This window comes from Megascapheus bottae, chromosome 22 (assembly GCF_031878675.1).
Source record: "Megascapheus bottae isolate mThoBot1 chromosome 22, mThoBot2.hap1, whole genome shotgun sequence".
Taxonomy (NCBI): domain Eukaryota; kingdom Metazoa; phylum Chordata; class Mammalia; order Rodentia; family Geomyidae; genus Megascapheus; species Megascapheus bottae.
In genome coordinates this window covers 2,404,526-2,427,242 of record NC_143530.1, presented here as the reverse complement: position 1 = coordinate 2,427,242, position 22,717 = coordinate 2,404,526, and the positions used below count along the sequence as shown (strand labels likewise).

The 22,717-nt window shown below is 53.2% G+C and overlaps 1 protein-coding gene across 1 annotated transcript in view; it reads right to left on the bottom strand.

Moving 5' to 3' along the window:
• Elovl5 (ELOVL fatty acid elongase 5) overlaps positions 1 to 21,820 on the bottom strand; it is a 35,789-nt gene extending 13,969 nt beyond the window's left edge. Inside the window, exons 1-2 of the mRNA XM_090355475.1 lie at positions 21,741 to 21,820; positions 214 to 280 (exon numbers count right to left, since the gene is read on the bottom strand). Of these exons, the coding sequence (XP_090211601.1) occupies positions 214 to 271 (58 nt within the window). The 5' untranslated portion in view covers positions 272 to 280; positions 21,741 to 21,820. The remainder of the gene's footprint in view (positions 1 to 213; positions 281 to 21,740) is intronic.
• Between the last annotated feature and the right edge of the window lie 897 nt (positions 21,821 to 22,717).

The following is a 22,717-nucleotide window of genomic DNA, read 5'->3' as shown; positions in this document are numbered from 1 at the left end:
CCTGGGAAGGCCCAGGGCTGGAGCCCACGGCCGCGGCAGCTGCCTGGACACCAGGAGCCATGCCCGGTAGAGCACTGGGCCATGCCCTGTTACCTATGGTAAAAACTCCTACAATCTCTTCATGCAATATTTACAAGGGGGGGGAGGGCAGGGCTGGGGGGGGAGGGAGAGCCACACAGCAGGTGGCAAAGCCAAGGCCAAAAATCACCTTACCTCGTGGGCCCAGCCATGCCCTGAAATAGGTGCTCAGTGATGCATCAAAATGTTCCATTTTAAAAACCTATTAAGAAAAGACATTGATTAGTCCCTCCTCAAAATGCTTTTTATACAGCATTTTCCCATCAAAGAACAAGAACAAATGCTTTTCCAAGAATATGCAATGGACAGGTTGAATTCCTCCCATGAAAACCAAACGTTATTCCCCAAAGCTCCAATGAGCTCATTCTTTTTTTTTTTTTTTTTGCCAGTCCTGGGCTTGAGCTCAGGGCCTGAACACTGTCCTTGGGCTTTCTCAAGGCTAGAGCTCTACCACTTGAGCCTCAGCACCACTTCTGACTTTTTTCTATGTATGTGGTACCGAGGAATCGAACCCGGGCCTTGGTGCATGCTAGGCAAGCACTTTAACCACTAGGCCACAGTCCCAGCCCTCCAATGAGCTAATTCTAATGCGGGCCATGGGGCCAGGAGCACAGCGGAGCAGAGGTGGCAGAGGAAGGGCCACTGTCCAAGGCTCCACAAGAAAGGGCACTCAAGACAGCAAAGACACAGAATCTGTCAGTGGGGGCCAAGAGCAGAGCCGCGCGCTCTCACTTGTTACTGATGTTATCACCTTGGAACTCTTCATTGGCCACGCGGAAAACAGTAAGCAGGAAAAAAACGAGGCAATGGCCCCCTCCCCGCCCTCCAGCGTGGGCCCTGGCACAGCCGGGTGAACCCTCACAGACACTTCTCCTCTGAGCTCCCGGAGGGGAGGTCGGGGGCCATGCTGAGGGTTAACTCAGCATTGAAGACAGCAAATAGATGGTAGTTGTGGGCCGAGGCGCTCCAACATTGTGAGAACTAACATCACTCCGTAAAGCTTTAGTTTTCCTGTATCCGCTCTCAAGTGCAGTCACCACCCAGACTGAGCTCATATCTCTGCAGGGCTCTGCAATGACCCGGTGTCCCCACGATGATGCAGAACAGATGCGGGCGCATTAGAAAGCACACAGCAGGCATTCACTGTGTACATAGGATTGCCAGACAGACACACAGAAGCTGCAAAGAAGTCAGAATGACAGGGCCGGAGTCTGGCGCGCTGGTAGAGAGCTTGCCTCGTATGCAGATTTGGTTCCTCGGTATCACACGGAAAAAGCTGGAAGTGGTGCTGTGGCTCAAGTGGTAGAGCGCTAGTCTTGAGAAAGGCCAAGGACAAAGCTCAGTCCCTGAGTTCAAACCCCTACTCTCCCTTGGGGCAGGCAGTCCATCGCAGTCCCCTTTCCTTACCAAGGTACTGTTGCTAATCACACCCTGGGGGTCCCGCCCTCTGGACCCCACTAATCCCCTCCTCCAAGAGCCTCCGGTCGCCAGGCCAGTCCATCAGGGCCTCCGGCTTCAAGCATAGAACCACCCGTGGCCACCCAATCCAACCCCCAGCTCGGTTCCCACTTCAGAGGTCCGAGAAGGACGGCTCAGTGTCTGAAGGCCTGCCCACCACGGCAGGTCACCTTCCTCCCTGTCCCCCGTCCACATTCTCAGAAAGCCCATGGCTCCTTGAGAAAGGTGTGCTCCATGAGCAAAACAATGGGAAGCAGAGTTCTCTGTGGAAGTCTGGTTACCGGGCAATGGAGAGCTGTGTGACCCAGGAGCGGGGGCACTGCTAGATCAGCGCTGCTCCCGCCCAGAGGAAGTGAGGCTCAAAGCTGTCTGGAGAAGGGCAGGCGGAACCAGGGCCCAGCAGAGCTCCACCCCCAGCCCGAGGGCTGCACCGGGGCCTGTGCAGGAGGTGCTGGGACTCCAGCTTCCCTGGGGAAGGGGGAGGAGTGTGGTGTGGCAGACCAGTGTGACTGTGCTGTTCTGGTTTTCATGTGCACTTCCTGGCTGCAACTCCCACGGCCTTTGTCACTGCCTAAATAACTACAACTGTAAGCATCTCTTCTGAAAGTACAGTCTGTCCTTTCTTATCTCTCTTTCCTGAAGGGCTCAGGGTCTTGGGTTACAACGGGCCGGTGCTGCAGGCCTCAGAACCCAGGTCTCCCCTGACCACGCCTGCCCTCCTTTGCTGCTCAAGGGCAGGCCACACAACGCCCCTTTGTCTGCTTTCAGAAGTCCTAGACCCTCACCTCCTCTCTCCACACCTCTGTCTCGGAGCTAACAATAGGAAATCCTGGGACCAACACCGTTCTGCAGGAGAGGCTGAGACCCAGGTCAGGAGCCCCGCCCCTGAGCCCCTGGAGGGGAGCGGGAGCTAAGCAGCATCTGAACACAAAGCCTAGCTGTGGTTCCCCACCCATGCAAGTCCTCCATGTGTGTCCACATCTCGGGGGTTCTCCAGACACCAAAGCACAGGGCACTCAGGGCTTCTGAAGCTGGGCGGGCAGGTGGCTCGCTCCACTCTACAAGGACACACGGCACACAGCGCTGCGAGGGACCCTGCCTGCCCTCCCTGGCCTCCGGCTAGATCTAGACCCTTACAGTAACCTCTAGAGACATCAGCGTTCCAGAGTTCTGGGGCCAGCTCTAGCACATCCACAGACACCAATGAAGGCGCAGAGGGAGCCCCAGTGTGGGGCAGAAATTCTAGAGGCCTGGTCTTGCCACTGTGTCTGAAATGAAGGACGGTGGAGAGGGGTGTGGGGCTCGGCGGCCCTTTCAGCAGGTCAGGGTCAGGTGGGGGAGCGAGCGCCCATGCAGAGAGCCTTCTCTATGGCGAGGACCGCAGGCTGGTGACCGTGCTCTGGGGGTCACAGGAGCACTCTGTGTGGTAGGCGTGGAAGGAGAAAGTTTGCTTTGGGGGTGGTGATGACAGGGAATTGCAGCATAGTGGTTTGGGTGCCATGCCTCAGCATGTGGGAAACTGACCCTAGGTTCTTAGTTCTGCATGGGGGTGGGGGGGCTTAGGAACCCATGGAAAACATGAATCCAGCTGTGCCCATTTGGATTCCACACTTTGGGAGGCACAACTATTTAGCCCATTTCTATCTCCTTCCCTGAGCTGCCTGCTGAGGAAGCTGTCCCAGTGCACAGTCCCACCCATCCAGGTCCCCGAGGGGGAGTTCAGACACAGGAAGTGGCTCCCCTCATGGGAGGGGTGGTGGTGGAGGTACAGCAGCAGTGCTGGGTCCCACCTCACAGGCTGGCAGACAGCCTCAAGGACATTTTACCCAGGGATATTTGTGAGAAAAACTACTTGTTTAATTTAGAAGTCAAAGCAAAAAGCAAGCAGAGAGCCCACCCTCTTCTGTATATAACAAAGGGACAGTGCACACACAGGGCCACCTCACCCCAGGCCTTGGTCCTCTCCCGGGGCTGACCTCATCAGAAGGGTGGCTCAGGAGGGCACTTTGCAGGGACACAGGCTATCACTATTTAACAAGTAAATAAAGCATAACTTGATTTCTCTGTGCTTTAAGCACACATTGTAATCTTAAAATTTAAATCCATGGCAATCATTTTCTTCAGTAACCAAATTTGAGCCCGAAAAAACATTTGTACTAATGCTCTCTCTAATAATCCCTCAAGAATTGGCCATTTCATCTTTCCAAGTTCCTTTTAATCCTTAAATAATACTGTAGTAAATACCTTCACAGAAAGCCTTACCTAAGAAATCATTTCCCTGGTGAAGCCGTGAGGGCCTAGCCAGTTAGGTCAAGGGTAACAGGGATTTCTACCAACAACCAGAGCACCCTGCATGGACCGGGTGGCCTTGTGAAGGGGACACTCATTTACTAACTTAGTCTAACATGAAATGCTCTACAGAGGTCAAAAATGGAAACACTAATGGCTGAACACTTTATATATGTTGAAAATCAGCAAAAAATAAGGAGTCCTTTCCAGCTAGCACATTAAGAATAAGTAGCAACTTTTGTGTCTTCTACTTTTTAAAGGATTAATTTGTGAATATAAACTGGTATTGCTGATTGGTCATTTTCCTTAGCTTTTCTTTCTCCAGTTGTAAGTAAAAAGTTTCTCCTGAAACCAGGAGCTAAATCTAGTTATTTTTTAAATACCTCTAAGAAGTATTAAGCTTCACATAAACAAGACAGATCTCCTAAGAAGAGTGTGGTTTGGAAAGCACAGTTCAAGCATTTGTCAAGAATTTACTTTGTCTAAAAGTATGAACCCTGGGCTGGGAGTCTGGCCTAGCAGTTGAGTGCTTGCCTAGCATGCACAAAGACCTGGGTTCGATTCCTCGGTACCACATACCTAGAAAAAAGCCAGAAGTGATGCTGTGGCTCAAATGGTAGAGCTCTAGCCTTGAGAAAGTTCAAGGACAGGGCTCAGGCCCTGAGCTCAAGTCCAGGACTGGCAAAAAAACAAAAGTATGAACCTTGTTTTAAAAAAAACTGAATCTTCACATTCACCCAGAAAGTAGCCCTATAAAACTATAAATTTTTCAAATAAGAGATGGTCAGAAAACAGCCTTCAAAAAAGCAAAATTTCTTAACTTTTAAGTCAATTAGGGAAGGGGTTGTCACTGTCCAAAAGGAAATGTACTCTTTACTTATGCAACTGTAACCCCTCCATACATCACCTTTATAATAACAATAAATAAATTTAAAAGAAAAGTTGAGCCAGTGGCTCACTCCTTTAATCTCAGTTGCTTAGAAGGTTGAAATCTGAGATCACGGCTTGATGTTAGCGCTGGCAGAAAAGTCCTCTACACTCCCTCTCCAAAATCACCAACAAAGTGGAGGGCTTAGAGGTGTGTCTCAAATGGTAGAACTCCAGCCAAGTTATGCCCAGCAAATAGGAGATCCTGTTTCAATAGTCCTAGAAAAGCAGAACACTCTTCCAGTTGTCTTTTAATTGTGTGAACAACATTTTGTGGAGGGTAAGCTAGTTTTCTACCTAGTAGCTGAGTCAGCAGGTTCCCATTGACATGGTTAGTACCCCTGTCACTGAAGAATCATAAAACAGCGGCATGTTTCCAATCCTGGGTGGAGACACATAAATGAGCTGTTAGGAAAACACCTTGCCTGGCTTGCGGAGAGGGCTCTGCTCCACCACCATGCCCAGAGAAGGAAGCAGCTCAGAACAGTGCAGTTCCACTTACAATCACCCAACTCGACAGGCCATCAAGCCCTCATGGCGACAACTGACACAGGGAAAGGGAACCTTCGTCCCTCAATGCACGGCAAGCCGGCAAGCCCGCAAGCAAGCAAGCCCGCAAGCAGGCAGGCTGCCCATGGCTCAAGAACTTACTCTCTCCAGAATCAAGCCAATCTTTGCACCTATAGCTACCTATTGTACCACCTCACTGGCCAGTTAAGGGACTGCGTTAGGGAGCTGCATCACACCTCCTGTGGTGACATCAGGGCGGCAATCATGCCTCCACAGCCGTCTCTGAGCAGGCGCTAAAAAAGGCATACCATTCGGAAGATGTCATATCCCCTTCGGGAGGGGAGGCTCACAAAACACACCCAAAACATGGAGCCCTGGGGACCCAGTGGGACTCGAGGTTCCATCCTGGCTGTCAGCTCCACAGCCCCGTGGAGCTCAAGCTGGAAGTTCGTCTTAAGGAACACTAGGAGGGAAAGGGCATCACTCCAGCAACTGAAGAGAGCTGGGACGCACTGAGGCGATCTGAGGTTAGGTGACAGCGCAACACCAAGACAACAGTGTGCAAACGAGTTTCAGCGCTCAGTGGCGGCTCCCAAGCTTTGCAAACACATTTGATTTTTTCCTTCCTCACTCAAATGGATCACCAGACAGATTCAGTGTTGGAGAGAACACACCAGTTCCCGGCCCCAGGCTGGCTCGGACACACGCCCAACCCAGCTGGACATGTGGACTGGGAGCTAATGTGCCAGCAGAGGCAAAGACAGAGGCCTGGGGCTGTGGAGAGGCTAAGCCAGGGCAGCAGGGGCTGGCGGCCACTCAAACGCACCCTCCCGCCGTGGGCAAGCAGCCGTGTCCCTGACACAAGTGGACACCACGCAGAACCAGACACCAGTCAGAAGGACTTCAGTCCAGCACTGCCAGCGCTGGCCTGCTGGATGAGCTCCCATGAGCCCAGCAAAGACCTGTTCAAGTGGCCTCTGGCCAGGTCAGTGACTGTTCTCCCAGACACAGGACCTGAGCCGAGAGGCAGAAGGGATCCAGTGGATGGATGGGGTAGGGAAACCATGTGCAGCCTGAACTATCTCCTCAGAGTCCAGGCAGACTCACCCCCTTCGCCCCACCTTCCATCACCGCCACCCCAGACAGCACCGTCTCCTCCCCCGGGATTCCAGGCTGGTGGCCATCCACACGCATCACGCCAGACTTCTCTGTAAACCAGCAAAAACTGCCAGGCCACCTCGGCCTGAGCCTTGTGCTCCCGCTCCATGGAGAGTCCTAAGCCCTCCTGGCTCCCCTTCTGTGCACGCCATGCTCAGATGGGTGTGTACCTCACCCCGACTCCTCCCCCGCCGCCCCAGTCACTCTGAGTTCCCAGAAGGCTGTGCCACGGGCTGCATACTGCATGCCTGCCTCGGCCGGCAGTGGCCTGGGTCAGGGGACTGGAAAGCAGCCCCAGGATAAAGCAGGGGAGAGCTTCAGCGGCTGGCCCCGTCTCCAGCGTGGGTCAGCCTTCCCAGCCTCCCCTGCCTGCCTCCCCGGCAACATGTCAGTCCTCAGGCTCCTGGAGCAGGCGTTTCAGGTGACAGTCCTGAGGAACCGCACGCGAGGTCCACTGGAGTCCTCACAGTGCGCCACAGCTGGGGACCCCAACCCCACCCAGCTCGGGCCCAGGGCTTCCCTGCTCAAGGCAGACCTGGACCAGCCCATCCTGGAGCTTCAAACCCACCACGGTGGCCCCAGGTAAGGGCTGGGCCAAGCTCAGCAGTCTACAGGAATAAACTCCATCCTTCAGAGGGCACTCTGTGGACACTGAGAATCTAAGCACTAGGTAGGAAATGCCCACAGAGACGGAAGATGGATGGATGGCGGCCTGGGCGGTGAGAAAAGGGAAGGAAGGCCCATGTGAATTATCAATCACCACTGAATCCAATACTGTGAAACCATTAACTTATAGTACTGAACTTCAGCCAAGTAAAAACTCATAGAGCTTATCACCACTTTTCCTCTCAGTTTATTTTTGATAAACTTTTCCTCTCAGTTTATTTGACTTCTAACTGGCAAGGTAGTTATAAAATCGAGACAGGCTACAGTATATCATTTCAATTCAGGCATATAATGTGTAACAACTGGATCAGGGTTAGTGTATCACTTCAGACCCTTGTCATCCCCTCCTATGTCTACGGTGACATATTCAACTACCTCCAGTTAACTACAGCTCTGCTGTGCACTGAAGAGCAGTAGACGCAGCGCTGGGTTGTCCGGCACCCTCTTGGTACCCTTCTTGGCACCTGCCCCGTGCCCTCCCTTCCCCTGGTAATGAGGCCCACTCGCTTCCATACCTCGTGAGAACAATGGCATTGGACTTTCTTTGCTGGTGTGTCTCCCAGCTCCTTCCAAGGTCACACAGACTCATACTGCTCGTTTACCATGTTCCTCGGGGTGGGCCTCTGGGGCCTGCCAGATGGTGCCAAGCCCTCTCCCATGGCAGCAGGCTCCCGTGGCAGCTTGTATAGTATCTTTCTCCTTTTCCTGTGGCTTTCATGAACTCATCTCCCATTCCCTGTTCACCTTCAACTGCTTCTCTCTACACTCCAGGTTGCTTCTCCTGAACTGCCTCCTCCTCAAAGCACATCTAGAATAATCTCAAGGTCTAAAAGGCAGCCAATCTAATTCCAAATCTACCAACAAAGCAGACGACAGATAGTAAAACCTCTGCTATGATCCAAATAAAAACTGACAAAATTAAAAAGGAAGGGAAGAGGAGGGGAGGGGAGAGAGGAAGGAAGGAGGGAGGGAAGAAGGGAGGGCAGGAAAGAGAGAAGGGGGAAGGGAGGGAAGAAGAGAGGGAAGAAGGAAGACAAGCCTTCAAAAGTACCCTGTGAGATTGGGAAGGAGAAGAAATGAGCCATTAAGAAGCTGCCTGGCACAACCAGCTAGTGGGAGAAATAGCTGCAAACTAGTCACCCAGAATAACACAAAACAAAACCAAGTAATAGTAACACAAAAGCAATCTGAAGAGGCATTTCCAAAGAAAACCGCTACCAAGTAGAAGAAAATACATGACATCAAGTTGCGGTGAGGGCAGGCTCATGAGATGCCATCTCACGGCTGCAAAGGCAGAGGAAGAGCCGGTGTGAATGGAGAGGGGGCCCTAACCCACCCACTCAGCACAGGAGCCCCAACTAGGAGCTGCAACTAGCACCGCCACTGAGCAAGAAGTGCTGCAGCATAGCCCCACTGGAGATCCAAGAAACTAAAACCAGGGTGCTGGAGGGAGCGTGGGTAAGGCTCCATCACAGAGGCCTGGGTGTGGCACGTGGGAGGCCCTGGGGCCTCTCCCTAGCCACACCACCTCACCCCAAAATGTACAGGAAGTCAGGATGCTCGCTTACTTCAGCATTATCCACCCAGTCAAATGCCCACTGAAGGAGAGAGACAGGAAAGCGTGTATGGGGAACGCCACTCAGTCAGGAAGAACAAACCAGACGCTCCCACTTGCAGCAATGCTGACCAGCTGGACGTCAGTGAGGTCAGCCCAGCCCAGACTCCAGGGGAAGCTGAGGAGGGGAGGTGGAGGTAGAATGCCGGTCCCTGGGGACTCAGGGGAGTCGGCGGGGGAGGACCGCTGTGCAGTCAGATAAAGGGCAAGACTGCTGGTGCCCCAGTGTGTACCGCCTGTGGGATGACTGTGTTTGCAACCACGTCCTGCGTATTTCAAAATACAGGCTAATTACCTGGAAAGGGCGCTCGCAGCATGTAGCCCGCGGATGTAGCCCGCACATGTGCAGTTACAGTCTCTCTCCAGGACGGCAGGCATGGCCCACACGTGACTAAATATACAGAGTAACAGTAACACTGAAAACCTGTCACTTCAGTCACAACAGCCACTTCTCAAGTGCCAGTGAACATTACCCGGACAGTGCAATCAAGTTAGAGAATCTCTGAAGGCTGAGAGCTGTGGCCCACACCTGTCTTCTAGCCACGCAGGAGGCTTGAGATCTGAGGACGGCAGTTCAAAGCCAGCCTGGCGTGGATGTAAGACTCTCATCTCCAATTAACCACCAGAAAACTGGAAGTGGTGCTGTAGCTCAAGTGGTAAAGCGCTGGCCTGAGCTGAAGAGCTCAGGGAAAGCACTCAGGCCCAGAGTTCAAGCCCCACAACCACCACCACCACCACCACCACCACCACCTCCTCCTCCTCCTCCAAATTTAGAAATAGTGGCCCAGTTCACATAGAACCAGGGGCAATAAGCATCTTGAAAGAATTCTCAGCCATCAGTGAGTGGCTGGTGCTGTCTTTATATACTCCCAGAAGAGAATCCCCACACCAGATGGATGATAAAGGCTGGAGGACTCTTCGTGTAACACACCAGGGTAAGGAGTTACACTCGAAACAAGATGAAGAGGTGGCCCATGAAACAAAGTTTTTTATCAAAACAAGAGCATTTTCCAACATCAACACAAAGAGGAAAAGGTCAGCAGTATTAGACAAAAATCAGGAAAGATACTAAAATTAAATTAAAAAGACACTAAAGAGAAAGGGTAAATTAAAAAAATAAAACATCTATGATGCTATGGTGTTACAATGACCTTAACTCATTTATTCCTTCCTGCTTTCCACTTTTTCTTAAAAGCCGTCCACTCCAGACTTCCAATGCAGCATCATCTCTTGCAGGCAAGGGTGCTAAAAGGCTCGATGTACCCTCGTGTGTATGTGTGTGCGTGCACACACTGGAGCTGTACACAGGGCCTGGGCACTGTCCCTGGGCTTTTGTGTTCAAGGACGGCATTTTACAATGTGACCCACAACCCCACGTCTGGCTTTCTGGTGGCTAACTGGAGAGAAGAGGCTGGGACTTTCCTTCCCAAGCTTGCTTCCATCCTGGGTGTCAGCTCTCAGCCTTCTGAGCAGCTAGGATTACAGGCATGTGCCAGCACCGTTGAACAGTTTGTTTTTTAAATCTGACAGTGATTATATTTTATATGTTTTCTTTGAAGTAACTTATAACCTCAGAAGCCAGGCAATCAGGCTCTCTACTTCTGTTGTAAGTGGGGGACCTACAGATACACTCCCTACCCAGGATGAGCCTGACGCTCAAAGGGTGGGTGGCACATTATACTCATAAACTCACATGTCCAGCTGAAAACGCCTTCATCTGATTAAAGATACTGTTATAGTTATATAGAAATAAAAGGAAACGGCAGCAACTGCTGCTATTGTTTTATTAGCTGTGTAGACAGGACCCACTTTATTTGTGGACACAATCTCCAACCGCTGTCTAATCACCCCTAAGCTCTGGGCCCTTTTCTGGGGTTCAGCAAAATAAAAATGACTTCCTTAAGCTAAGGGACTACTTTTGACAGTTACTGCCTCTCTGTACCTGGTTGTCCAGGCTCTGTACTGGGTGTCAGGACACCAACCCTGATGTGGAAGGAGTGGGTAAGGCCCTGGGCCCTCACTAAGCCAGATGCCCGGACACCAGCCACGATGTCAAGCCCTGCCTGTACTCACCAGGGGTTTCTAAGCTGTGAAAGTCTACTTGTCGTAAAGGAATAGGTTATGTTATCAGGTAATGATTATTTTAAAATGCATTAGTAACTACGTAAAATGTTTATCTCGGCATGATTTAAAATCAAGTTCCAACAAGATAAGCATCAGAGGACACAAGCCACATAACTGTTTTTTGAGTCTCTTGATTGGTCTTAAAGGTACAGGTCATTAGACCAAGGAGCTTTAACAGTGGCTGTGGGAAAAACTGTCTAGTCTCCCTTCCTCTTACAAGGATATGCTAAAAAAAAAAAAAAAGAAGAAAGAAAGAAAGAAAGAAAGGAAGAAAGAAAGAAAGGAAGAAAGGAAGGAAGGAAAGAAAATCAGCCAGGCTACGCAGGAGGCTAAGATCTGAGGATCGAGGCTCAAAGCCAGCCCAGGCACTAAAGTCCATGAGATTCAAGCAGTAGCGAGCTGACCTTCACTGCCATGGGAGCACAAACACCAATTTTCTCCAGCCGAGCACGAGGCTGGACGCTGTCCCAAGCGAGGGTGCTTAGGAAGGCTCCGCCAATGCTGCTCTCCTCACCACCCGGTGGGTGCTCCCTCCAGTGCGTCTACTCAGACACAGGGAGGACGGGAACAGGAGGCAGGAATAAATACGGAAAACTACCCGACACCTTTTCCAAAACAAGAATCCGGGAGAGACATTTTACCTCTCGAGCATGCCGCTTCCTCACACGACCTGCTCTCTTTGGAGGAGAGAACAGTCTGGGTGCAAGGTGGCAGACGGCAGAACCCTAGGTCATGAACAAACAAGATGCCCAAGCTGAGCTCGGAGTCTGTCCCGAGGCTGCAGCCACAGAGCACAGGCCTGCAGCGTTTGTCCCAGTTTGGAAAGCATAACAGGTGTGTGGATTTGCAGAAAGGGAGGTGGAGGGGTCCACAGGGGGCGTGGACCGCACTGGCCCCGCCCACACGCTGGTCTCAGAGGGAGACCGATTCATGTAAATGACAATCCAACATCTACAAACGCTACTTTAATCAAACCAAAAGGGCAAGAATTCGGGATCTCATTTACCTTTCTGGAGATAGCATCTCTCACATCTTGATGGGATTTAAGATTCTCTAACTGCATCCAGTACAGTTTTCATCGACATCTCTCCACCTGTGTAGCTACAATCTCATGGTGTGAATCCCATTAGCATAGGTGGAGAACAGCATGAACTGACAGGGTTTTATAAAAGCAAGGTGACACCAGAGGACAGGGATCTCTAACGCTACAACTCTGCATATTGCTCCCCTCTGATGTCTCGCAATCACCAGCGCCAAGTCAGACATGGAGACCCACAGAGACCTCATGCACGGAGCATCTTTTCCTTTCCAGCACAAGCCAGCGTGTTGGTTTGTGTTTCTACCCTCCCCAATTCAAGCAGCAAGATCTGCTGAGGGCAGAGGGCAGGACCTGTGCCCCAGAGGCTATGACAAGAGAGCTGGCGGCCTCCAGGGAAACAGCCTGACCACAGGGAACAATGCCTAAGGGAAGGCCATACAAACACCATTTATTTACTTTAACTCAGTAGTTTAGAATGAACTGATTACAGTCTCACTAAAAAAAAAATTCAGTTTCCATTGCAGTGAAACTAGGAGAAAAGAGGAGTAACAGACTCCTGACGCTGTGTCCCGTCCAGCCACGTCACTAACCTGCTTGCCGCCATACTAAACAAGCTTCTGTGGGTATTATCAGAGCACAGTACACACCGGGGCAGCGTGAACAATGTGTGGTAGCAGCACAGCATGTCTCCTCCAGTGCACTCGCCCTCACAGGGGAGGAAGATGAAGCTCCCTGGGGAACTGTGCCTGGTGATGTGGCCCCCGGAAGCCACGGAGGGCACACATGAAGCAGCCTGTCCTGGGCTCCAGGAGCTTCACGCAGCCATGGGCTTCCATCCTCACTAAGGAACACATGCTGGCCTTGGTGTCCTTCACGTTTCCTAAATCGCTACAACAAGAAGGTTAAGTATATGGACTTTGGTCTTTATTTTCTGGATCAGCTTCAGAGCCCCAGAGGTGAAAGATGGTGTTTGGTTGCAACGTGTTGCTGCTGCAGACATACCGACCTCTTTTGCTGCCACCAGCTCACCTTTCTCACCTAGACCTAACCTCACTCACCTCTCCCTGCCTCTGGCTTGGACCAACGGCATCAGGAGCCCGGCCCCGCCCCGGGAGGAGAGGCCAAGATTCTGATGTACCATGAAGAGAAGGAATCTACCAACCTACTTTGTTTGGGGATCCCATTACCAGAGCCCCTATTAAATATGCTTGCAGCCACAGCTAACTACAGCATACACACCCTCATCTGCAGCACATATTCATGTACACACGTCACCCCTCTAGTGGACTGTACCCCCTGGCAAAGACTCTAACGGTGCTGACACGTCTCCTGGAAGAGGACAGCACACAGAGATGCCCTGCAGTGAGTGACTGAGTGAGCAAGCAACGGATGGGCCACACGGTGAAACTGTGCTCACACACTCACACGCTCACACACGCGCGCGCGCGCGCGCGCACACACACACACACACACACACACACACACACACGCACGCAGAAAGCCGCGCCAGCCACTACAGCAAGAGTGAAGACTAGAACATAAGAAGACAGAATGGAGCCAGGAAAAAAGTGGTCCATGGTGAGCAGCACCCCTTGCCCAGGATGCAGCTTAGCCCGAGTCTTCTTCCAGTACTCTGCAACTTTTTACCTCAATCCTCTAAAGGATAGTAGCCCACTTCTCAAAACGATGATGTCGTGAAGCTTGAACTCTGTTCTGGCACATGATGAAAATCAACCAGCGGGGCCAGTTGTGCACACACTTATAATCCCAGCCAGTGGAGGGGAGGAAGAGGCAGGAGGAGGCAAGGTTGCGGTTGAGACTGGGTTACATAATGTGTTCCAGGCCTACCTAGGCTACTAGTGAGACAATCTCAAAACAACCCCCCCCACACACACATGATGGAGTCAACGTCAGGCAGTAGCTGTGGTTCAACGGTAGAACATTTGTTCACATGCCTGAGGTCCTGGGTTCAATCCCAGGGAGGGTTCACTACAAGGGTGAAAGCGGGGGAGGAAGGGGAGGGCTTTGAAGAGGCTATTCTTCTAGCTACCTCCCAGTTATGAAACACACTTTTGAAGAGACTGGCTTCTTCTTCGCTCAGATTCTAACATAGAAACCAACAGATCAGTCGCAAATAGCTATGAAACAAAGAGTCAAGAGATTTTTAAGCAATGTTTTCTCCTAGGAGTAGCTACTTACAGTTCTTTTCTGATTGCAGTCTCCGAGCTGATTACTTGAATATGCAAAATAAATGATCATGTTCTCCAAGCGAATTTGTACAAAGTGTACAAAGGCAGTATTACAACTTTGACTGAAATTGAGGGGAGAGAAATATTCGTTTTGTTAAGCACCCTCTCTCCCACAAGAGAAATGTCTCACAAGAAGTAAATTCAAATATGCACTGCAATAAGAAATGTAACATGGAAGTTGAAACACCTACATTTTATAACTGTTTAGGGGTGGAGGTGCAGAGAGCCAGTTAAAATGTCTAGAAAGGATTGGTTTAAAAGGTCAATTTTTAAAGCCTGTGATGACATGGCATTTTTTTTGTTGTTGTTGTTTTGTTTTTTTTTGCCAGTCCTGGGTTTGGGTTCAGGGCCTGAGCACTGTTCCTGGATTTTCTCAAGGCTAGCACTTGAGCCACAGCACCACTTCCAGCTTTTTCTATGTATGTGGTACCGAGGAATGGAACCCAGGTCTTCATGCATGCTAGGCAAGCACTCTACCACTGGGCCAAACTCCCAGCCCACATTTTTTTTTTTTTTTTTAAAGAAAACCCATGTTCATTTCTTTGTTGGGAGTGATGAAGGCTAACAGCAGCTTCATTACCTTGTCAGACTCCGTGTTAGTGTGACTCCATGTTTTAGATTTTGGGCACTTTCAGCCATTGCATTCTTTGTCAGACAGATCTAGAGACTCAACTCTCCCTCTAAGAAAACTCAGCTCTGAGCAAGTGAAAGGATCTCAGCACCCCTGAATGGGGCCTGAATCACAATGAGTGAGCTGGGGTTGGAATTGGAGAGAGGCTCTGAAGGGGGCAGGCCCTTTGCCTAGCAGCCAACACCTCTGTCTTATGCCTTCAAATCAAAAGTGCAGGGGGCCAAGGCCAGGAAAGGACACCAGGGCCAGACTCCACTGCATCAGACCATGCACTAAACGCTGAACTGCCACAGGAGCAGTTTCATGTTTCAACTTTTGGGGCGGTGTTGGGGACCAAATGAGGGCCTTACCCATGCCAGGGAAGAGCTCTACCACCTGCGTCCCCAGGTCTGCACTGCCCCAGAAGACGACGTTCAACTTCAGGATAAGGAGCAAGGCTGACCAGAAATGGTGTGCTCTCAGCTCTCAGCAAAACCATCTCAGCACAGTGTCCCCTCCCAGAACAGAACCAAGAGAAACATGTCCATCAGCTGTGCTTCCTGGTTTCTAAACTCAGAGTGGTGCCAGGGTCTGACAGGCTACCCACTTTGCCACCTACTGGGGCTGGAGAAAGCTTGGGACAGAGAACTCAGTTTCCTCATCTTTAAACTAGGACTATTCCTTTCTGGGGGCTTATGTTAAGCATTTCAGAATAAAGCGCCTGGTGTGTGGTACTCTTCCTGCAGAAGTCATTCTCAGTTTCAGGGGGCTGTGGAACTGGCATCCTTCAGAAGGGCGTTTCCTCTTCTAAACAACAGTGTAGAGGGCGGGTTACTTCAGTGCACAGGTCCGTCTGTGCCTCCCTCACTCAGCTTGCCTGCAGCACAGGCTGGCTCCACAGCCTCTGTGGGGGCACTGGACAGGTCCCAGGCTGACTTATCAGGGAGGAGTTAGAGCCCACTTCCCCACAAGTGGGGGCTGCTGAGCTGAGCAGCTTCATCCCCCTTCCTCCTCTCCTTACCAAGAAGCATTACAGTGCCTCAGGGTGACAGTAACTCAACACACAGAATTTCTATCAGCAAACTCAGATGTTTTCTTTTTTGTCAGTCCTGGACCTTGAACTCATGGCCTGAGCTCTGTCCCTGGGCTTTCTCAAAGCTAGAACTCTACCACTTGAGCCACAGCACTATTTCTGGCTTTTTTTCTATGTTGGTAGTACTGAGGACTCGAACCTGGGTCTTTGTGCATGCTAGGCAAGCACTCTACCATTAGGCCACACTCCCGGCCCCAAACTCAGATTTTAAGAGGTACTGAAAATCACAGTGCTGATGGAGGTGTCAGGTTCTGTAAATATTAATTTGTTTCTCCTGCCAAAGACCGAAGCAGAGGTGCCCTGAACACCAGGTATGTCGCCCTGCAGGGACACACACCACTTTGCCAAGTCCCAGGGAATCAAATGAATAATGACTGAATTCGGTGTCCTGAGAACTGCTCTCTGGGGAAAGAGAAATCCTGACAATGGCTTTGTCCTCAAGTTTGCTCTACCAAGGTGGGGGGGGGCAGCACTCTAGGGTTCAGATAAAATTATACCTGAGAGGACAATTCTCCAGCGAGACTTTAATTAACTCTTCAGTTGGTGACGTAAGAGGAGATGGCAAAGCGGAGACTCACAGCTGGTGCTGGTAGAGCAGGCCAGCCTCATGCAACTATAAGAACTGCAGTCTGGAGGTGAGTGCAGCCACGATCCTTTCAATCAGAAAGAACAGGACGGTATCAGCTCCAAGAATCTTACAACATATGACTTACATCCCAGACAGCAAGAAGACATGGAACAAAAGGTGCAAATGCCTAACATAAAATATAAGGCACATACTCTATTACCTAAAGGCAGTTACAACAGTTATTTCAACAGGCAGAGATAGCAGGGAAAGAGAAGGAAGAAGGGGAAATGTTGCCTTTCCAAACACTAGCCTAGGCCAGGCGCAACGGCTCAGGCCTGTAATCCTAGCTATTCAGGAGGCTGAGAGCTGAGGACTGTGGTTCAAAGCCAACCTGGCAGGAAAGTCCTCTTAATTAGAGACTTTTATCTCTAATTAAGCAGCAAAAAAGCCAGAAGTGGAGCTGTGGCTCAAGTGGTAGAGCATTAGCCTTGAGCAAAAAAGCTCAGGGGCAGTACCCTTGCCACTGAGTTCACGTCTGACCAGTACAAAAAAAAAGAAATACCCAAAGACTCACCAAGTAAATTCTGGCACCATCAGCACTAAGTGGGACCCATAGAGTTTGGTGTGGGTAACACTTACTGGCTGAAATCAACACTGGGAGAAAGTCAGACTTAGGTCCCCACAGTTTCCTCAATGATTTGTTTTGTAAGACCTGAAAGTATTCAGCACTTTTATTTCCAACCTCTGCAAAACAAACCCAGAGGTTTGCTTCCTTCTGCCACTGTGACTCCCTCTCTCAGAGGTGACATCAACCTGGCCAGAGATGAAGGCTTTATTCGTGGCTGAAAAAAAAAAAAAAGTATGAAATTTTACCCTTTTTTTTTTGTGTGGGGAACGGGGGGGGGGGCAGGCATGGGGCTTTACCTCAGGCCTGGGCACTACCCTTGGACACTTTTTGCTCAAGGCTAGTGCTCTGCCACCTGAGCCACAGCACCACTCCAGCTTTTTTTTTTTTTTTATGAAGGTGGTACTGAGGAACTGGATCCAGTGCTTTGTGCATGTGAGGTGAGCGCTCTACCACCAGTCCACGCCCCCAACCCCCCTTTCATCTTTTTAAAGAAAAAGAGATCAAGCGTTGATTTTCTCATGGCTGGTGTTTAGAACAAGGACCAGAACAGCAGGTTTCTAAATAAGAGCAGCGGGCTCTCTGCTCAAACACCCATGCCTGCTTGTCTTTACACACCATGACTTTAGCTTTTAACAGGCAGGCAAACATGTGCGTGCTTCCTAGACCCAGAGGCCCATCATAAAACCTGCGATTCACCACTCATCTATGTGAGGAAGACAGCTGGCGGGAGGGGCCAGAGGCCTGACTTCTTCATCCTGGCTCCGCCAGCCACAGGAGCTTGAGAAATACCCGGGGCTTTCTTCTCCTCAAGGCTTCTTCATGAAAGGGCTCAGGAGGCACCCCAATTTCAGTAGTGTTGAAATGTGGGAAAATGCCCTCGGTTACTGTGAGATTCACTAAATACAAGCCTTATCTTTACCCCAATGTTAAGTAGGAAAAACCTGCAGATGAATGAAACACAAGAGAAAAATGTACTGGACCAAGGCCAGTCCCCCCCACCTGTCTGGCCAAGACAGAGGCTGGGCACAAAGGGGGCTCTGGATCTGAAGGGAAGAAAAGGCTCTCCCAATGCGGCTTCCCCCTGCCTAACAAGGCGCTGCCCTGCAACACGGGCCCTTCTAGCACTGGTCTGGGTGGGATGCCTTCCCTCCCTAGGGGCCCTTGAATCCAAAGGACCTCGGGTCCTGTCCTCTTGGGGCTGTGCTCCCGGCCAGCAGTTGCCCAGCCCCTCCCCAGCCCACTCCACATGCCCCGACAGAACGCCCATTCCTGCAGCGGAGCCCTCACTGTGCACTCTCTCTTTCCGCTTTAACACTTGGTTGCATACTGGCCCCAAGCAACTCGGCATATGGCTGCACGCCTTGTGGCCTCACGCAAGGCTCCAGACTTCTCTAGGCTTCACAGCTCCGTCTGTATAGTAGGAAAGGTCTTGTACCAACTAGGAATAGTTGAGCCTGGTACTCACACAGGGCTCTGTCCCGGGCCCGACACGTGGGAGGAGATAGTTGTTTGCATTACAGCAATCCCTTGCTGATGGAAAAACCTTTTTCTGCTGTCTTCTTTACCAGGTAAAACTAACTGGGCTACCAGGTCCATGCCCCACGACCCCCCAGCATGGAATGCATGTCCTCCCATCACTGCCTGTGCACTAAGACCCACGCAAAAATGCAAGGTGAAAATCAAGTGCTGAGTCCAAGTGTTTCAGTTTGGTGCCAGCATCCCGGAGGGCCTCACAGAGGCAGGCTGACTTCCTGGTGTGGGAGCAGGCCCTCTGCCAAGGGACAGCTGCCACCTCTGGGATATGTCCAGGTGGTCTGATTTCTACTGTCTGAGTTATTGCTTCAAGCAACCAAGGCCTACGCCAAGCTCCACAGGAGCCAGGTGACGGGAAGAGAAGTCCTCTCCAGTTCCTCCACTTCTGGGATGGGGTATCCAGACAGTCACAGTCATCGTTCAAAACTGGCCTAAGGACACAGACAGTACCTCCGAGGGCCTCAGAGAAATGCAGCAAAAGTACTGCTTTTAAGAACTTTCCAGAGTGGGTATGAGGTTCAGTTACCTGAACTGGCTTTCTGTTCCTCAGAGCAAAAGCATCCTGAGTGCTTCCGCACCGCGAGGCTCTGCTGTGACAGGAAGTGCTCCCAGGATGCCCTGGCGCCCGCCCCCGAGGTCCACTCCTCGCAGGCTTTGGCAAGGTCTGGTTGTAGATGAAGTACTTGGAATCCACAGTCACGCCCTCCTGGCTATCACCTGGCTGCCACCAGCCAGCAGCCACACATGAAGAGAGGCAGCCCACATCTAACAACCACTGAACTAGTACCAAGAAAAGAAAAATAGACCATGGGCTAAGAGAAACTGATGGGCCGGGAGTGTAACCTAGTGGTAGAGGGCTTGCCTAGCATGCATGAAGACCTGGGTTCAATTCCTCAGAAAAGCCAGCAGTGATGCAGAGGCTCAAGTGGTAGAGCTCTAGCTTTGAGAAAATCCAAGGACAGTGCTCAGGCCCTGAGCTCAAGCCCAGGACTGGCAGCTTTGAGAGATGAAAACTCCCATTGTGGAAGCTTTCAGCACAGGTTAGAGTTTTCTGTCACTAAGTAACACAGTTACATAAATGCATGTAGCTGACTGGACAAAAACCCTAGCAGTGCAAGGCCAGGCAGGGGTGGGTATTCGGCAAGAGACACAGGTAAGTGAATCTGGAAACTTCTCTGGGTAAAGCTCTAGGCTTTCCTTCTTAACTCATTAAAAAGCAGGGGGTGATATAGCTTCCCACAGGGATCTGTGGGGAATGATTCTCACACCAACAGCGTGGAAGCTGGGGTGGCTGCATGGGCGATCCCTTGCCTAGCAAGTGTGAAGCCTTGGGTTCACACCCTGGCTCCAACAACAGTGAAAAGAACTGGATATAAAATGTATGCAAAAAGTTATAGGTAGCTAAGGGGAGGGGAGCTGGAAAGCAGAGAGCAAGAGCCACCATGAGTCAGTGGCTGATACTTCTAATCCTAGCTACTCAGGAGGATGAGACCTGATGACTGTGGCTCAAAGCCAGCCCGAACAAAAAAAAAAGCACACGAGACTCTTATCTCCATTCCTAGCTCTAAGTTGGAAATCAAGTTGTGGTTCAAGTGGTTGAGTGCTAGCTTTGAGCAAAAAAGCCAGGTGAGAGTGTGAGGCCCAGGGTTCCAGCCCATACCTACAATATGTATACGCATACGTACATGCATATTATATGTGTTCATACATGTATATGATATACTAGCCCTCTGAAAGGAAGTGTGCACACAGAAGGGAAAGGGATAAAGCTGTGTATGTGTGCCCTCTACAATCTTCATTCATTGTACCTTAAGGGAAACTAAAAACTTTTGTCTTGAGGACCAGGAGTTTGGCCTAGTGGTGCACGAAGACCCGGGTTCGATTCCTCAGTACCACATACATAGAAAAAGCTGGAAGTGGTGCTGTGGCTCAAGTGGTAGTCTTGAGAAAAGCCCAAGGACAGTGCTCAGGCCCTGAGTTGAAGCCTTATAACTAGCAAGAAAAAAAAAAGATGGGGGGGGGGTAACAGTTTGTCTTGCTGATTTAATTCCAATTGGACAGAAGACACCGGAGGGACTAGTGCTCCCGTCTAAAGGCAGGAGACCAAGCAATAATTACAGTGAGGACGAACAAGGAAAAAGACGTCTGCACACCATCAGCCGACCCAAGACGGAGGTCTGGCCCCAGGCAGCCCTGAGGTGCGGAGGGCAGGGCCCTACCCAGCAGGCCGCCGGGAGGACGGGAAGCGGAGTCAGGGGGCGGAGGGGGTGAGGACGGGGTCGTGAGGAGTCGAGGGATTACATTCTCACAGGCGTCTGACGGGCTGTACAACTGGAGATGAGAGGAAAATGGAAGACGAGGAGGTGGGGCACCCGCTCCAAGTTCCTGGGTGTGCGGCTCTCCCGCGGGCAGAATGCTCGCTCCAGTGCCTGTCTCCCCGGAGCTCGGGAGCGAACGCCGGGGGCCGCGGACAGCCGGAAAAGCCAGGGTGGGCCAACAGGTTCCGCCTGCCCCGCGGCGAGGGGGATGGACGGCGGAGCCCCGGCCCCGCGCCCCGGCCGCACGACCCGCGCTCCGGCCCCACGCCCCACACCTCGGCCCCACGACCCGCGCTCCGGCCCCACGACCCGCGCCCCGGCCGCACGACCCGCGCTCCGGCCCCACGACCCGCGCCCCGGCCGCACGACCCGCGCTCCGGCCCCACGCCCCACACCCCGGCCCCGCGCTCCGGCCCCGGCCCCACGCCCCGCGCTCCGGCCCCGCGCCCCAGCCCCACGCCCCGGCCCCGGGAGCGCGGCGGCCTCCGCGGACGCTGGAAACAGGACCCCGCGCCGGGCGGCGGAGGGGCGCCCCGCGCGCGCCCAGCCCCCTTGACCGCCCGCCGCCCCGCGCATCCGCCCGGGGAGGCCCGGTTCCGTCAGCCCGGGCCCCGCGGCGGGCCGCTCCCCGGACAGGTGGGACACGTCGCGGCGGCAGCCCCGCGCGCGGCCTCCGCCCCGGCTGGCCCACCCGACTCCCGCCCTCCCCGCCGGCCGCGCCCGCGACGCCGCCACCCGGCTCCCCCGCGGCGCGGGCCGGGCACGCAGCGGTCCCCGCGCGGACCGGCGGCGGCGACGGCTTCCAGCCCGCGTCCCGGCGGCGCGCGGCGCATACGGGGTCAGGCAGGCCGGGCCGGGCTCCGGGGCGGCGGCTCACCTGGGCCCGCGGGGCGGCGGGAGGAGGAGGAGGAAGAGGAGGAGGAGCGGCGGCGGCGGCGGCGCTGGCGGCTCGGCGGGGCGAGCGCAGGAGGACTGCGCGGGAGGCGGCCGAGGACCGCGGGAAGAGGAAGGCGCCGCCGGCGGCCGCGGCGTGGGCGCCGTGACGTCACAATGGCGCCGCCGGCCAATCGCGAGCGGGCCCCGCGCCATGACGTCATGCGGCCTCTTAGCCAATCCCCGCCTCCGGGACCTCCGGGGGCCCGGCCGCTCCGGGTCCCCAGCGGCGGAGGCGGGGCCGGGCCGCTGCGCGGTGGTCGGCGCGTCCGCGGGCCGATTTTCCCCCTTCCTTCCCGACGGGCCCGCGAGGGATGCCGAGTCTGCGCGCTGGCCGCGCCGGCCTTCGCGGTCCTGGGGCCGGGCATCTGCGCCTTCTTTAGGGCGGCCCGAGCCACCCCCTCGACGGCCCCCACCCTGCCCTCCACGATCCCACCCCACCCTCTCGACGATCCCCCCCCTCGACGATCCCACCCCACCCCTTCGACGGCCCCCCACTTTACCCCCTCGACGGCCCCCACCCTGCCCTCCACGATCCCACCCCACCCTCTCGACGGCCCCCACCCCTCGACGATCCCACCCCACCCCTTCGACTGCCCCCCACTTCACCCCCTCGACGGCCCCCACCCTGCCCTCCACGATCCCACCCCACCCTCTCGACGATCCCCCCCCCCTCGACGATCCCACCCCACCCCTTCGACGGCCCCCACCCTGCCCTCCACGATCCCAACCCCCTCGACGGCCCCCACCCTGCCCTCCATCCCACCCCACCCCCTCGACGATCCCACCCCCTCGACGGCCCCCCACTCCACCCCCTCGACGATCCCACCCCACCCCCTCGACGGCCCCCATCCTGCCCTCCAAGATCCCACCACACCCCCTCGACCACCTCCAGCCTCTCAGAAGTCCCCACCCCACCAC